At 43.3% G+C, this 18,234-nt stretch overlaps 1 protein-coding gene across 1 annotated transcript in view; it reads right to left on the reverse strand.

Moving 5' to 3' along the window:
* Window positions 1-273: 273 nt before the first annotated feature.
* KCNK12 (potassium two pore domain channel subfamily K member 12) overlaps window positions 274-18,234 on the reverse strand; it is a gene marked incomplete at its 5' end in the record, with an annotated part of 97,266 nt that continues 79,305 nt past the window's right edge. Inside the window, one exon of the mRNA XM_007944407.2 lies at window positions 274-1,175. Within this exon, the coding sequence (XP_007942598.2) occupies window positions 274-1,175 (902 nt within the window). The remainder of the gene's footprint in view (window positions 1,176-18,234) is intronic.

An 18,234-nucleotide genomic window follows, 5' to 3' on the forward strand; every position in this document is an offset into this window, starting at 1 on the left:
TGCCTTTTTCTCTTCCCGGAAAGAATCTGTTGGAGCTAAGGTTCTCCAAGAGAGGACCCAGGAGGAAACCAGGCTCCCCCAAAACTTACCCTTGATAACACAAGGCCTGGCCAAATAGTATTTCTTTAAAAAAATTTTTTTTTTGTTTCATTTTATTGGATAAAGATTAAGAAAGCGCCAGCGTCTGAGAGAAGTAAAGCAACCCACGCCCGACGGCACCTCCAGATTGGTCAGGGTTCCCGGCGCTGCCGGGAGGTTGGTGGGTGCGTCCTTCTACCTGGAAGCGCTGGTCTCCGCCAGCCTGTTGTTCATTATGCCCAGCGCGCCCACGCCGCCCGAGAAGCCGTTCTGGCGTGTGTTGACGCACACGCTGCGCGGGTAGCCGTTGGCCGTCTCTGACAGCTGCTTCTGCAGCAGCGCCAGTGACACCTTGTTGGAGGCCGTGAGGTCGCGCATGGAAATGAGCTCGCCCGACAGGCGGCGGCCCTCAGCGTCGCTGTCGCGGGTCCCGGGGTCGCCGCCGAGCGCGGCCAGGCGGCGGCGCAGCCGGGAGCCGGGGGTGATGGCATTGCGCCGGGCCAGGGGCGCACCCGGCGCGGGGCAGCAGCGCGCGCAGCAGCGGCAGCTCAGCTTGCGCAGCATCCAGTTGAGCACCTGCTTGATGAGGATGGAGATAACGTTGAACAGCGAGTAGATGCAGCACACACCGAGCAGGATGAAGAGGAAGTTGCCCAGGCGGTAGAGCCCCTGGTTCCGGTAGGCGGCGTGCTGGCTGCTCACCAGGTCTCCGAAGCCAATGGTGCTAAAGGTTACGAAGCAGAAGTACAGCGAGTCCACGTAGTCCCAGCCCTCCACACTGGTGTACATGGCTGAGGCGCAGCACGACAGCAGCACGGCGAACAAGCCCAGGATCAGCAGCACGTGGTACACCGAGGGCTTCCAGCCTGCCAGGCTGTCGGCCTCCGAGAGCGCCGAGCCGCGGCGGAAGGTGGCAGGAAGCAGGCCGCTGCGGCGCAGCTGGCGCTCCCGGCAGGTGCGCATGATGAAGGCCAGAAGGGAGATGATGCGCTCCAGGAAGAGGTTGAAGAACAAGATGGTCCCGGCACAGCCGAACAGCCCGTAGGCGATGAGGAAGGCCTTCCCGCCCACCGTCGCGGGGGTGGTCATGCCAAAACCTGTGGAGATAGCATAAGCGTCATCAGAGAACTGGGCTTGAGTAGGTGGTCCCTATCAGGGCCAGGGTGCCAGTGGTGTACAGGTGCTGAGACAGTTTCTATCTTGAGTGGCAGGACTCAGGTGGAAAGATAGCAGCCCTTACACATCTCTCTTGCTTGGTAGCAGTAGATACGGTTGTAGATCATGGCAATCTCTCAAACTGATGGGGGAGACATGGCCCTTCATCCTGACAATCTAAAATTCAAAATGAATGGGGCCAGAGATTTACATAGGACATACAAAACACACTGCTGCACAAGCGCAAACAATGGAGATGCTCATGAAATATGTAAGTGTCATCTGCCATTTCCCATCATACCTAGCAGATAACCTTGTTAAGACAGAGTTCAAGAAGCTCTATGGCTAATCTGGAATTCCTCACTCTGGGCACAGGTAGCTATATTGAATGGTCTCTGAAAAGGGTTTTATGAAGCTGACCAAAGCATTGATTGAGAATGAGCCTACACCCAGAGGCGCTGCCTTTGGTTATCAGCTCCTTCCCACCCAAGGTACACTACGACTCTTGCTCACCCTCATGGCCAAAGGAAAGGTTTTGCCTCAGCCTGGGTCTTGTGCCTTCTGTCTGGGGTTGTGTTTGCCCTGGGAGGTAGGTCTGTGCCTGTTGTTGTTGTTGTTTGCCGTCAAGTCGGCCCCGACTCATAGCGACCCCTCCTTGGGTTTCCGAGGCAGTATCACTACGGAAGTAGGATTGCCCAACCTTCCTTCCGAGGAGTGGCTGGTGGGTTTGAACCGCCAGCCTTCTGGTGAGCAGTCAAGTGCTTTAGGCACTATGCTACCAGAGGCTTATTGTTTTGAACCCTTATAATTAGTTTTAGCTAATGCACTTGTTCAATACACAGCCTTTAAGGGAAAGTCTTCATCAGTTGATTTCTGCAGAAGGCCTGGCATCCTGCCATGCCATCTAGGGAAGTACAGAGCTGCAGCTTACCCCTCTCCAAGTTCTGCCTGATACTAGCTGCTGTCTCTTTGTGGGACCCATGGTTGCCTGACTCTGATCATGGGTTGGGGTTTACTTTCTTGGTAGGAAGATTCACTTGCTGCTTGGACTTTGATCATCCATTTGAGCAACATCATGACACCTTTCAATACCTGTGGCAGCAGAAGTGTGGAGACATCCCTGTTTACTTCATGCCTAACATCAAGAGGGCCACCTGTGTGCTACCAGTGAGGTGGGGGCCAGCCTAGGATGGGGTGAAGAAGCGTATTTTTGCATTTGGCTTACTATTTCCCTAAACAAGCCAGAGAAAATAGTTTTTGTAATACTTTCAGTGTGAATTCTTTAAACCTGTTTGCTAATAATTTTCTAGGTTCCCCAGAGGACATGTCCAATTGCTTGACCATGCCTAATGACTCAAGTTAGGGGAAAATCTTATGATGATAAACACACAAAGGGAGATGTTCTCAGGTTGTAATTTGGCCAGAGTAGAGTAAAAATACCAAAATAGCATTATAACCAGGAACATTATAGAATGATTTTGCTATACTTAAAGCCAAAGAAGTTTGTGATTTCATAAACAAACTGGCTCTGAATTAATATGATTAGAGGTAAAGTGGTAGTGTCTGTATTTGTGTATGTGTCTATTTATTAAAAAAACCCTTGATCAATAGCCCAAATGTCCATCAACACGAGTAAATCTTGGACTAGTCATACAAGGGAATACTATACAACAATGAAAAAGCATGAACTATAGTTATTTGCCTAAACAAACAAAAACCCAAACTCAACTGCTGTCGAGTCGATTCTGACTCATAGCAACCCCTCCTTGGGTTTCCAAGGTGGTATCTCTATGGAAGTAGATTGCCCAGTCTTCCTTCCGAGTGCTAGTGGGTTTGAACCACCAGCCTTCTGGTTAGCAGTCAAAATGCCTTAGGCACTACACCACCAGAAAATCTCTCAAAAACAAGAGCATTGAGCAAAAGAAGTTGAACATAAATAATATGTTCTATATCATTCATTTACATAAAATTCAAAACAAGACAAAAACTACAGTGTTTTGTTTAGGGATGTATACTTGATTGATAAAACGGTAAGGAAAAATGCACAAATGATTTCAATGAAAGTCAGAATTGGGTTTCCTCTAGGGTGTGGCAGGAAGTAGTGACTGGAAGGGAACACAAGGAGGCCTCTGGGGTGGTGAAAATATTCTGTTGACATGGGTAGTGGATACATGGTATTAGCTGTATAATAATTTCTTAAACTGGGTGTTTTCTAAGTTTTTAAAATTGTGATCTCATGATAAGAAAAATTTCTTACAATTCCTAGCCTGTTAGAACCTTACCAGTACTAGTTGCTGTCCAGTTGATTCTGACTCATGGCAACCTCATAGGACCTGTGCTCCACAGGGTTTTCAATGACTGTTTTTTTTTTTTTTTTTTTTGGAGGTAGGTTGCTGGGTCTTTATTCTGAGGTACCTCTGTGTGGACTCAAACTGCCAACCTTTCTGTTAGAAGCCAAGTGGATTAACCATTTGCATCACCCAGAGACTCCAGTTAGAGCTGTAAGGAACCTTCAGTCTGAAATGCCTTGCCCTCACTGTATAGGTGAGGGGGAAGGCAGAGAGGACAAGATCTGCAGCTAGTTTGAGACAGTCTGATACCATATGTCCTCGTTTCTAGCCTGGTACTTAGATCATTATACACAACACCGCTTCTGTGCATTGAGGGAAAAAAAGCTATAGCAGCTGAATCACTTTGCTAAAGTCCTAAAGGAATCGAAAATCCTGAGCCTGAAAATTAATACTTTGCTTAAGAAGATGTTGAATGAGATTTTCCTGTATTTTAGGATTTTCAGCTGAATTCTCCAAGTTGCGAACACTGTACAATACATTATCCTCCATTCTAAGGAAAGTACTAGATATATCCATGCTGGACTTAGTAAAACAGCAAAACCCTGCCACCACTCCAGGCTGTACTGAATTATCCTGGGACTGATGAAGGAAGGTAATGAAGTAGGAGAGCTGCTGTCATAGAGGGGAGTGCTGTGACATCTTCTACCCACCCCAGGCCAAATGATGGGGGATGATTCCAGAAAATCTCTGGGGCAGCAGATTTCTTCCTGGCTGGATGCTCCGTGGAGCTCTGGAGCAGAGGATGGCGAGAGTTCTGAGAGAGGCAGACAGTGTCCCCTGGAGTTTGGAGCTGTGCTTGGAGATGCCTCTAGGTGGAAGGCTGGCAGGAGCAGAGAGAGGGAGGAGGGAGGCAGCCATGGGAACCATCTGTACCTCTAGAGCTTGCTGCTTGGAGGAGCTGTTAGACTGACACAGCACAAGTAAACCCTGTTGAAGGAAGCCACACACTGCCCAAGAGGAACAAGGGGAACTAACAATAGAGGCTGAGGGGTGGTAGGCTGGAGACGTGTGAGGATGGGTCATAGGAGGTAAAATGGTGAGTGCAGCACCCACTCAGGCAACGGTCCCAGGCTGTGGTCCCATTAGGGGGACCTCCAAAGGGCCCCTAAATGGGATCCATGGAAGAGCATGTCCTAACAGTGGGCATGGAAGCCCCACCAGCAAATGCTAAGAAAGAACCATAGTGGCATCAGTGATGTAAGATCAGGTACAAAAAAATCCATATTATCCCTCCTGCACTGCAGGTCCCTGGGCCCAAGTCAGAGCTAGAGGGAGAGGGGACACTCTCTAAGAAGTGAATTTGAAGATATGATTGAGACTGGACTCTCATTTGAGAATGAGTCGCAGTCTTGAAACTAGCACTGGGTGGTAGCTTTTTTTCCCTTAAATGACATATTTAGAAAACTCCAGCATCTGTCCAATATGTTATTAAGGGATGAAGACAAGCAAATAAAGACATTACCTGGGTCTGCTCATGTAATAAAATGGTTTCACCTGGATTTGCTCCCTGCTGTGGCCTACCAGTGACAAATGCCAGCCAGCCACTGCCACACACTGTGCTGGTCCTGCACCATGATCTCACTTGTCTCCACGACAGCCCTGTGAGATAAGTACACTCAACAGACCAAAAATGCCCAAACCCACTGCCATTGAGTTGATTCCATCTCAGAGTGACCCTATAAGACAGAACAGAACAGCCCCATAGAGTTTTCAAGGCTATAATCTTTATGGAAGCAGACTGCTTCATCTTTCTCCCACGGAGCACTGGTGGCTTCAGACCACCGACCTTTTGGTTAGCAGCCGAATGGTTTAACCACTGCACCACCAGGACTACTTATTCAACAGACAGGAAACTTGAAACTACAAGTTAAGGGGTTAAGTAGCTTGCCAAGGTCCCACAGCTCAGAAATGGTGGAGCTAAGACTGAAACCTAGGTCTGCCAGGATCTGAAGCCCAGGTTCTTTCCACAACACCAAACTGCCTCCCAAGGGCACCAAAGGATCTTTCATCCCTCTGAGGGGGATCTTTCATCTCTCTGAGGGGGATCTTCCAGGGCTGACAGGCAAGGAAACATTTTCATGGGTAGAGTGGGTGACCCTAACAGCCATGACTCCTGTTCCCAGGAGTCCACTGCCTTCTGTGGCGCTCTTCCCACTTACAGTTGCTGCCCCCTTTGTTTTGGGGCACGGGGAAGGGGCTATTGCTTCTCCCTTAATGTTCCTGCCAAGGTGGACTCAATGCCCTTCTTGTGACACGGCTAAGATGAGCTGGACTATTTAAACAAGACATGACAGCAGGAGGAATGAGATGCAGAGGGGACCAATGCTACTGGCTATCAAGCTAATAACCACAGGGAGGGAACTCATTGTCCTTCAGTTGCCCATCAGACAGCCCCTGCCTTGCCTGCCCCCATGTGGCCATCTCTCCACATCTGGACTTATGTGTTTGGGTTTTCTGTTGTTGACCTGCTTCTTCCCTGAATGGCTGAACCTGGAAGGAGACCAGTCTTCTACTCTCCCTTCTCCCTCCCCGCAGGAGTGTGACCTTATTCTGTGGCCTCAACAAGACAACCAACACCAGATATGCATCTGTAAGACCAACGTCCATCCATCTCCTCCTTCAGCAAATATTTACCAAGGACCTAGGGTTGGCAGGCAGTGTGCTGGCTCAGGGATATGGCAGAAAACAAGACAGACACAGAAAGAACCCCGACTGCCTTCTTAGCAGCCGCATGCTGTGTTTCTCGGGGGTTTCTATAGACCCTACCTCCTCTGCTGCTAGCAGGCTCACTGCTGAGACAGGGCATAGCTTTTCTCTGCTGCTTCCCACTCCCACATTAAGGCTAGTCCAGAACTGGTCCTGGGGTCTCTCATGGCCCTGGCTTAGCTTGCATTCAGTGTAACCACCTGGTCAGGCTGTGACTGTAGGCTCAAAAGGACACTGAATATTTGGCCCCGCTGTGAGGCACTATCTGCCCTGAATGAAGGGGACAGTCAATGAAACTGTCCCCCTCATGCCCAGATTCCTGCAGTCTGATTCCCTGTGCCCATCTCACCCTCCTATGGCTTCCTACAGATCACACTGTTCACTTATCTACGGACAAGGTGGGAGCTACAGTACAGCCTCCTTTCCCATCAACATCAGGAGGCTTAGAGGTCTGAGGGGATGCTAGGGTAGTAGGGTCCATGCTTGGCACCACTGTCTAGCCAGATGTTTCCTAGAGTCAGGGAGAAATTCCTAAACTCTCGCAATTTGTAAGTAGTGAGGCTCACTCTGGAGAAGGGCCTTGAAGCTTTAGCAAACCCAGACACCCTGAGAATCTCCTCCTCCCCCAGTCACACCCTGCAGAGGCATAATCTCTCCCTTGGTTTACACCAAGCCTGCTATTTTGTTTACATCACAATTGATCAGCTTTCTTAGTATGCAAAAAACTTACACTTGGGGGCTTTATTGTGCCACTTTGACAAAAACTATGAAGCACGTTCCCATAGCCTATTTGGTGTCACCTTGGCAAATGGGACCCTGGTGACAAGGCTTCCATAGTTCAGCTCAGAGAGCCTGGGATCAAGATGGGGAGGCAAGTGCTGATGTTTGTCATGCACCCCTGGGTGGCAGCCTCTATGCCTGATGCTTGGCATATGACACCCTCCCTCCAGTTCTCATTGTTATCCCCAACAATGCAGGTAAGGGGATGGGCTAAGGGAAGTGGAGGCACTAGTCCAAGTTATGGCTTGTAAGTGGCTGAGCTGACCCAGAAGCCTGGGCTGTTTCTACTGTGGCAGGCAGATGGAAAGTCTTGGCTCATTACCCCCAGGGATCTTTTCCTGCTGAGCTCTGGAATGTCAGTTCTGCGAGGGGGGAATTTATTGGCCAACCTGGGATAATTTTGAGAGTGAAAAAACCAAACCCACTGCCACTGAGTTGATTCTGACTCAGAGTGACTCCATAGGACAGAATAGAACTGCCCTATAGGGTTTCTAGGGAGCTCTGGTAGCATAGTGGCTAAGGCACTTGACTGCTAACCAGAAGGCTGGCGGTTCAAACCCACCAGCCACTCCTCGGAAGGAAGGTTGGGCAATCCTACTTCCGTAGTGATACTGCCTCGGAAACCCAAGGAGGGGTCACTATGAGTCAGGTGTGACTCGACGGTACACAACAACAACAACAACATAGGGTTTCTAAGGCTGTAAAACTTTACAGAAGCAAACTTTTGGTTAGCAGCCAAATGCCTTAACTACTATGCCACCAGAACTCCTTTTTGAGATTGAAAGGGGGACTATTAATAACTACACCAGGTCAAAGGGTCAAAGTCCATTCAGTAGGGAAGTGATAGTTTCTTTAACAAATGGTATAGCCAAAACAGGACATCCATTTGCAGAAAATAAAACAGGATCCCTACTTCACACCATGCACAAAAACTAACTCAAAATGGATCAAAGACCTAAATGTTAAAAATAAAGTTCCTGGAAGATAACATAGGGAAAAATCTAGGAGTTCTAATTTACAGCATAAATACACTGTCAAACATAACAAAGTGCACAAACAACAGAAGATAAACTAGATAACTGGGACAACCTAAAAATTAAATACTTATACTCATCAAAAGATGTACCAAAAGAGTAAAAAGAGAACCTACAGACTGGGAAAAAATTTTTTCGTAACAGCATATCTGACAGGGTCTAATCTCTAAAATACACAGAAAACCTCAACACCTTAACAACAAAAAAACAAGCCTATCAAAATACGAGCAAAGCATATGAGCAGACACTTCACCAAAGACGACATTCAAGTGGCTAACAAATACAGGAAGAGATGCTCATGATCATTAGCCCTTAGAGAGATGCAAATCAAAACTACAATGAGATACCATCTCACACTTGCCAAACTGGCACTGATTGAAAAACCAGAAAACCACAAATGCTGGCAAAGTTGTGAGGAAACTGGAACTCTTATACCCTGTGTGGGGTTGTAAAATGGTGCAACCACTATGGAAAACTGTATGGTACTTTCTCAAAAAGCTAGAAATACCATAAGAGCCAGCAATCGCTAACTATATATCCTAGAGAAATAAGAGCAGTGACATGAAAAACATATGCACACCTATGTTCACTGCAGCATTATTTACAATAGCAAAAAGATGGAAACAACCCAAGTGTCCATCACCAGATGAATGAACAAAATGTGGTACATTCATACAGTGGAATACAACTCAACAATAAAGAATAATGATGAATCCATGAAAAATAACATGGAAGAATCTGGAGGACATTATGCTTAGTGAAAAAAGTTAATCACAAAAGAACAAATATTGTATGATACCATTTTTATAAAAAGTAGAGCATGGGTTTATACACAGAAAGCAACATTCTTTGAGGATTACCAGGGATGGGAAAGAAAGGAAGGGAGAATCACTTACTAGGTAGTAGACACATGTTAATTCTAGTGAAGGGAAAGGCAATTCACAGTACAAGGGAAGTCAGCACAACATGACCAAAGTAAATGAAGACACTGAGAAGTACACAAGAATAAAGGACAGTTATAGTAAATGCTGTAACATATAAAATTCTGCAACAACAGTAATAACAAGCAAAAATGTGAGTGGTTACATAGGTGTTGGAGGGTATATGGGAGTATATGTACATACATATACAAATAGGTATATTTATGGGCATTTGTTATACATATTTGTATGTGCTCTCTTTATATAGCCACATACATAATAGAGCACATAGGGGGTGCAGCTATGGAAACTTCTTAGACATATTCAAACACCTTGTGGGACTTTATCACTGGGCTTGAAGACCAGTATCTACCTAATGTAATGATAGTCTCGGGACATCTAGGTCAACTGGCATAATATAGTTCATAAAGAAAATGTTCTACAACCTAGTTTGGTGAGTAGCATCCGGGATCTTAAAAGCTTGCAAGTGGCCATCTAAGACACAACTATTGGTCTCTTTCTATCTGGAGTAAAGGAAACCAAAGACTCAAGGGAGCAGTTACTCCACAAGACTAATGGCCTACATGAACCACAGCCTCCTCCAGCCTGAGACCAGAAGAATAGGCTGGTGCCCGGCTACCACTGCCAACTGCTCTGACCAGAAACACAACAGAAGGTCCTGGTTAGAACAGAAGAAAAATGTAGAACAAAACTCAGATTTATAAAAAAGATCAGACTTACTGGAGTGATAGAGATTGGAGGAACCCTCAAGACTGGTCCTAAGATATCTTTTTAACCTGGAACTGAAGCCACTCTTGGAGGTCACCTTTCAGCCAAATAATAGATTGGTCTATAAAATAAACAGTAACACCTGTGAGGAATGTGCTCCTTAGAACTCACACGAGACCAAACAGGCAACATTTGCCCAAAAGCAAACGTAAGAAGGCAAGGAGGGGTAGGGAAACTGGGGGGATGGAAATGGAGAAGGCAGGGTGGAAATGGGGAAAAGGCTGACACATTGCAGGGATAGCAACCAATGTCACAGAACAATTTGTTGAATAGGAAACTAATTTGCTATGTAAACTTTCACCTAAAACACAATAATATATTCAATAAAAATCAAATAAAAAACCCAAACAACTAAACCAGGACAGCATGTAAAAACCAAAAATCAGGCCTTTACCAAGCAACTGGAAGGTATGGTTAAATTGCAGATTCCAATGCAGGTCCCATTCCAGAGGTTTTATTTAGCGGGTCAAGGAAGAGACTGGGTATCTGCATTTTAATAAATGCCCCAGAGCTGAAGCCTTTCCTTTGAGAAAGGATACTACAAGATATCCTGGATGACCCCATTAGAATCTGCCTAATTTCAAATATTTTGATTTAAATTTCCAGTGACCTAAAACCTTTGGACAGTGCACCTTATAGCTATGTCCTTAACTACCATTCTCCCCACCCCCTACTGTGTAGCAGCCAGGCCCTGGGGCAACCAGCCCCAATTCCAGACATGGGCTCTATTAATCTAGATCAATCAGCATAATCTAATCCCCTTAATATGAATGTCTCATCTCTGCCAGTCAGTTCAGGGCAATCCCATAGCAATTGAGATTGGTTAGAAATAGGCATGTGACCTAATTCAGGTCAATGAGATAAGAGAAAAGATACCTAAGAGCTTCTGGGTCACAATCTTCCTCACTCTTAGGAGAGAGCAACTCTGGATACCGAGGGGGCAGGAGTGGTTACCACCTGTGTGCGGCCCTGAGGAGCCAGCCTTAGGATGAAGTTGGCACTAAAGAAGGCTGAGTGGAGGCAGCCTGGAAGAAATGAGGCCTTGATGACTGATGAGCAGTCAAATCAAACCAGTCATGCTGCCTCTCTACCTCTGGCTTTCCAGGTGTATGAGACCATACTTCCCCACAAAGGTGTCTGTGTCATACAACCAAACATATGCCAACTGCCTCAGTTGGTTAAAGGACCTGGTGAAGCAGCCCAGTGTCAAGGAAATCGTGCTAGACTTGAACTCAAAGATTTGAGTCCTGTTGTGGTCAAGTGATTGAGGCAAGTCACTAACTTCTCTGAGCCTTGATATCTTCAACTATAAAATAGACCCTTTTTATAAACTGTAATATACTATGTCAAAATGTATTCCTTAGGATATGATAATAAATTTAATGAGAGTGGGGAGGGGTGAAGAATTCCCATGACTGAGGAAAAAAAAAGGGTTTAAAAAAGTGAAACAAGGTTACTTATTGCAGGACTTTTCAGAGCGCTTACTATGTTAATGTGATTTGTGAATCCAAGAAGGGATATGCTAACACTGTTCAGTGTTCTCCAAACTAATTTGACTTAGAATGTATTTGACTACCCCCAGTGACTAGAGTGTTCAAGGAATAATCATTTCTTTCTTTTTAAAATTTTTTATTGTGATTTGGGTGAAAGCTAACAGAGCAAATCCATTTTCCATACAGCAACTCATGCACATTTTGTTTCATGACACATTGCAATTCCCCACAATGTAACAGCTCTCTTCCCATTTCCTCCCTGTAGTTACCTCTTCCCTGTGCCCTTCTTTCCTATGCATTCCTGTCCCCTGAGCTATCTCCCTGTGCAGATACTGCCCTTCTATTCGCCCATGATTGATCACTCTAAAGAGTGTATCTACCTAATGTAAATGTTCACCCTATACGCTTGTCTTTTGTTTGGTTGGAAGCCACAGGAGTGAGTTCAGTTCCAGACCTGAAGGGTAACTAGGGGCCATAGTCTCAGGGGTTTCACGAGGCTCTACCAGACCAGTAAACCTGGTCTTTTTTATGATTTTGAGTTTTGTTCCACATTATTCTTCTACTGTCTCCAGGATCTCTGGCACAGATCCCTTTCTGAGGGGTTGATGGTGGTAGCTGGGCACCATCTAGTTCTTCTGTTCTCATGGTCATATAGGCTGAGGATCACATGATCAACTAGTCCCTTGGACTAAGTGTTTCCATGCATCTTTGGTTTTCTTCATTCTTCTTTGCTCTGGATGAGGAGAGACCCATTGTTGCATCTTGAAGGCCATTTGCAAGCTTTTAAGACTCTAGTTGTTACTCACCAAAGTAGGATGTAAAATAATGTAATATGTTATGCCAGTTGAGCTTGATGTCCCCCATGACCATGGTCCCAAACCCACAGGTTCAATTACTTGCTCCCTCAGGGTGGTTGGCTGTGGCTAAGAAGGTATCATAACTTTGCCTCTTGTTAGCTCTATTATATATTTGGACATTCTTACAGCACATACAATCACATATGTAGAAATATCGTCTGCTAACTATACATGTTGTTGTTGTTGTTATGTGCCGTCGAGTCAGACCCGACTCATAGCGACCCCTTCTTGGGTTTCCAAGGCAGTATCACTACGGAAGTAGATTGCCCCATCTTCCTTCTGGGAAGGAAGGAACTATATATATATATATATTTGTTGTTGTTGTTGTTGTTATGTGCCGTTGAGACGGACCCAACTCATAGTGACCCCTCCTTGGGTTTCAGAGGCAGTATCACTACGGAAGTAGATTGCCCTATCTTCCTTCCAGGAGCTCTGATAGCATAGTGCCTAAGGCACTTGACTGCTTACCAGAAGGCTGGCGGTTCAAACCCACCAGCCACTCCTTGGGAGGAAAGTTGGGCAATCTACTTCTGTAGTGATACTGCCTCGGAAACCCAAGGAGGGGTTGCTATGAGTCAGATCTGACTTGATGACAGTGAGTTTATATATATATAAGCGAGCTTGTATATATGTGTGTGTGTATGTGTGTGTGTATGATCATGGGTATATTCCCTTTTGCTTAGACATACCTGATCAATCAGCCTGTTTACCCATCAATTTAATCTATGGGTACATAGATGGGTAGATAGGCTGAATGATCAAGGAATAATCTTTGGAAAATACTGTATACTACTCATGTGAAGAATTAAGAGTGAAATATTTTAAAACATGGGCAAAGATTTCCCACATTTTTAAAGTCACAGTGACACTTCAATCCTAGAACAGTGCCTGGCATGTGGCAGGTGCATGAGCCAGGTTTGTTGAGTGAGTGAATAGAAGTCTCTTTTAGAGCAGTGATTTTCAAACTAGTGTGCTTAGTCCCATCTGGGGATCTTGTTAGATTCTGGTGTGGGGCCTGTGATTCTTCATTTCTAACTTGCTCCCAGGTGATGCCATTGCAGGTGATCAGTGAACTTTATTTTGAGTAGCAAAGATTTGAATCACTGGTGGTATAAGGACTGATGACTTAAAAATGTTATCTTTTGGGGTCTGTCTCCACAAATAAGAATGGGAATCCCCTGCAAACAGGGGCAACATCTTATCAGCTATTTGCAATTCGGTTGCCTAGGTATGAATTCTAGATCCACAGTTCCCTAGCTATGTGTCTTTGAGAAAATTACTTAACCTCTCTGTGCCTCAATTTCCTAATCAGTAAAATGGAGATAATAATAGTACCCCGTTTATGAGTATTAAATCAAGTTAATACATACATAGCACTAAGAATAATGCTTGGCATATAAATAAGCTTTTAATAAAAGTTTATTATTATTATTATTAATCTTTTTACCCTCCACAGTGAATACAGAAATCTTGTACAAAGTAGGCACTGAAAGTTAATTGTTTATTGAATGACTAAAAGTATAATTTTAAGAACCTTAAGGGTGAGAGAATGAGAGGGCTGAATTGATGGGCAGGGGATGGGCAAAGACTCAGAAACAGTAGGCCAATTGGGTTGCCAAATTAAATACCAGATTCCCAGTTGCACATGAATTTCTGATAAACAATGAGTCATTTTTTTTAGTATAACTCCTTCTCACTTATTGACTATCTTGTTATCTGATGTTTCACATTTATGACAATAGAAAAAAATCTATTATCCAACTATTTTGCACATTAACAACATAATAATGACAGCAGTAATGAATGCCAAGGTGCAAGACAAGAGTAATGCTGGCTGTGATGGTTAAGGTTATGTATCAACTTGGCTGGGCCATGATTCTCAGTGGTTTGACATTTACATCATGATGCAGTTTGACAGTTATGATATAATTTGACAGTTACAATATAATTTGACAGTTACAATATAATTTGACAGTTATGTAATGATGTAATCACCCTTCATTTTGTGCTCTGATGTGGTCATCCTCCATTTTTGCATAATTATCTAGTTTGTGGAACCTAACCATGTTGATAATTGAGGGTGTATAAGTATATCCCAAATATTATATGAGACATATTTATACAAAAAATTGTTCAAATTTAACTGGGCATCCTATATTTATATTTGCTCAATCTGGCAACTCTACCCATGCCCCAATTGTCTGCTTGGGATACTACTCTGGAAATCCACTCTCAACATCCCCATCGGGTTTGATACTTTCCTACCTCCTGGACTGGCAGGAGGAGGCATTAGCAGCCTCATTCTAATAATCTAGGAGTCTGACAATCAGACAAAACTGTTCCTTGCTCCAGTCAACAGAAGAGAAGAAATGGTTAAGACTCAAGTGGAAACAAATGAAACAGAAAACAGAAAAACAATAAGAATTACTAAGACTAGAAGTTGGTTCTTTGAAAATATTAATAAAATAAAAAAATCACTGGCAAATTTAACAAAGGAAAAGAAGGAGAAGATGCAAATAACGTGAATAAGAAATAAAATGGGTAATGTCACAACAGAACCAACCAAAATAAAAGGATAACATCAGGACATTATGAATACCTGTACTCCAACAAATTTGAAAACCCACCAGCCACTCCTCAGAAGGAAGGTTGGGCAATATACTTCTGTAGTGATACTGCCTCGGAAACCCAAGGAGGGGTCGCTATGAGTCAGGTCTGACTCGACGGCACATAACAACAACAACAAAAACAACAAGAAGCAATGAACAGATTTCCATAAAACACACTACTTACCTAAACTAACAAAGACAGAGGTAGAAAATTCGAACAGATAAATTGAACAGGTCATATAAAAAACTACCAATAAAAAATGCCAAACATTCAGAGAAGAGCTGACATGAACCCTACTCAAACTATTCCAGAACATAGAAAAGGATGGAATCCTTCCAAATTCGTTTTATGAAGCAAGCATAACTCTGATGCCAAAACCAGGCAAAGACATCATTAGGAAGGAAAACTGCAGACCAATATCCCTCATGAACACAGAAGCAAAAATCTTCAACAAAATCCTAGCCAGTAGACTCCAACAATATATCAAAAAAATAATACACCATGACCAAGTGGGATTGATACTAGCATCAAGGATTGTTTAATGTTAATGAAAAACAATCAACACAATCCATCACATAAGTAAAACAAAGGGAAAAAAGCACATGATCATATCAATCAATGCAGAAAAAGCATTTGATAAAATCCACCACCCATTCCTGATCAAAACTCTCAGCAAAATAGGACTGAAGGGACATTCCTCAATATAAGAAAGGGCATATATGCAAAACCAACAGCCAACATTATTCTCAATGGAGAGAGAAAGCATTTCCCTTGTGAATGGGAATCAGACAAGGATGCCCTCTATCACCACTTCTATTCAACACTGTACTGGAAGTCCTAGCCAGGGTATTAAGGCAAGAAAGGGAAAGAAAACACACCCAAATTGATGAGGAAGAAGTAAAACTATTCCTATTTGCAGATAATACTTTCCTACACATAAAAAGCCCAAGAGACTCAGCAAGAAAACTACTGGAACAAATTGAGAGATTTAGCATAGTCACAGGATACAAGATCAACATATATCAGTTGGATTCCTCTACAACAACAAAGAGATCTCTGAAAAGGAAACAAGGAAAACAATACCATTTTATAATAGCTACCAAAAAGATAAAATACTTAGGAATAAATCTTGCCAGAGACACAAAAGACCTATACAAAGAAAACTAGCACACACTACTATAAGAAACTATAAGAGAGCCACATAAGTGGAAGAACATACCATGCTCGTGGATAGGAAGACTGAATACATTCAATGCAATCCCAATCCAGATTCCATCTACAATCTTTAAGGACGTGGAAAAATCAATCACCAATTTTATATGGAAAAGAAAGAGACCTCAGATAAGGAAAACACTACTAAAGAAGAACAGAGTAGGTGGTCTCACATTCCCTGATCTCAAAGCCTACTATAATGCCACGGCAGTCAAAACAGCCTGGTATTGGTACAGTGATAGACACACAGATCACTGGAATACAACTGACAACCCAGAAATAAATCGATCCACCTATAGACACCTGATCTTTGACAAAGGGCTGAAACCCATTAAATGGGGGAAGAGACATCTCTTTAACAAACGGTGTTAGAAAACTGTATATCCATTTGCAGAAAAATGAAACAGGATCCATATCTCACACCATACCCAAAAACTAACTCAAGATGAATCAAAGACCTAAATGTAGAACCCCAAACTATAAACTTTGTTGTTGTTATTTAGGAGCCCTAAAATATGGCATAAATAGACTATCAAACATAACTGAAAATGCACAAACCACAGAAGATAAACTAGATGACTGGGACCTTCTAAAAATTAAATTCTTTTTTTTAAAAAAATGCATTTTATTGAAATATTTATATACAGTGAAATACACAAAACTAAACTGACACGGGTCGATGCTTTTTTTTTTTTTTTTTGCAGTGTTCCCTCCCACCCCTGGTAAACAACAAAGTTTCCTTCCATATATAAACCTTTCATTGACTTTTTATAATAATGAACTAATACTATATTTGTCCTTCTGTGATTGAGTTATTTCACTCAGCATAATGTCCTCCAGGTTCATCCATGTTATGTGGTGTTTTACAGATTCTATGTTATTCTTTAGTGTTGTATAGTATTCCATTGTGTGTATTATGTACCATAGTTTGTGTGGTAGTTAAGGTTGTGTGTTAACTTGGTTGGGCCTGGTTGAGTGGCTGGGCAGCTGGTGGTAGTTATTCCCCATGATGAGACTGGCAATCAACTCCATGGTGGGATCTACCACAAACAGTTGAGTAGCTGCTTTAGGGATATGGTCTGCTTCCCGTATATAAGCAGCAGGTTTGGGAATGGTCTCTAGTTTATGGCACACTTGAACCCTGAATGTAGCCGTGTCATTGTTCAGCAGGCTGCCATGTCCTGCCGATCTTGGGACTTTCAGTAGACTTGAATCAATGGCCTGCCATGTGGTTTGGTAACATTGGGACTGTGCCATTTTATTTGTCAACCTTGGCCTTGTTAGCCTCAGCAGCCAGTAGATGCCTAAGTGAAGAGATGCCTCTAGCTTCAGTGGGCCAGGAGCAAGAGGCAGAGCTGGACCCCAAGTTTGAGGGGCTTTCAGCCAGCCGCTAAAGCCTGGCACTTGGAACTCGGATTTAAAGCCTTCAAAATCGTAAGAATAAACTCCTGTTTTTAAAGCCATCCCATTTGTGGTATATTCCTGTCAGACTGGCACTGGGTAACCAGAACAGTTTGCTTATCCATTCTTCTGTTGATGGGCACCTAGATTGTTTCCATCTTTTTGCTATTGTAAATAGTGCTGCAATGAACATGGGTGTGCATATATCTGTTCTTGTCCTGGTTCTCACTTCTTTAGGATATATACCTAGTAATGGGATTTCTAGGTCAAATGATATTTCTAATTCCAGGTTTTTAAGGAATCGCCATACTGTTTTTCCACAGTGGTTGTATCATTTGATTGTCCCACCAGCAATGTATGAGAGTCCCAATCTGTCCATATCCTCGCCAGCATTTGTTCTTTTCTGTCTTGTTGAACTTTGCCATTAGTGCTGGGGTGACATGGTATCTCATTGTTGTTTTGATTTCCATCTCTCTGATGGCTAATGATCGTGAGCATTTCTTCATGTATTTGCTGGCTGCCTAAATATCCTCTTTGGTGAAGTGTCTATTCATGTCTTCTGCCCATTTTTCAATTGGATTGTTAATCTTTTTGTTGTTAAGGTGTTGGAATTTTCTATAAATTTTAAAGATAAGTCCCTTTTCAGATATGTAATTATCGACAAGTATGAATTTGTTCCTGTCATTTTTAAATGCATTTTATTGCAATATAATTTATGTACAGTGAAATACACAAAACTAAAGTGACATGGGTCAATACATTTTTTTTTTTTTTGCAGTGTTTCCTCCCCTACCCTCCTACCCCTGGCAACCAAAAAAGAAAGTTGCCCTCCATATATAAACCTTTCC

Source organism: Orycteropus afer, unplaced genomic scaffold (genome assembly GCF_000298275.1).
Source record: "Orycteropus afer afer isolate SDZICR_OR568_19922 unplaced genomic scaffold, OryAfe1.0 scaffold00124, whole genome shotgun sequence".
In the NCBI taxonomy this organism is placed as follows: domain Eukaryota; kingdom Metazoa; phylum Chordata; class Mammalia; order Tubulidentata; family Orycteropodidae; genus Orycteropus; species Orycteropus afer.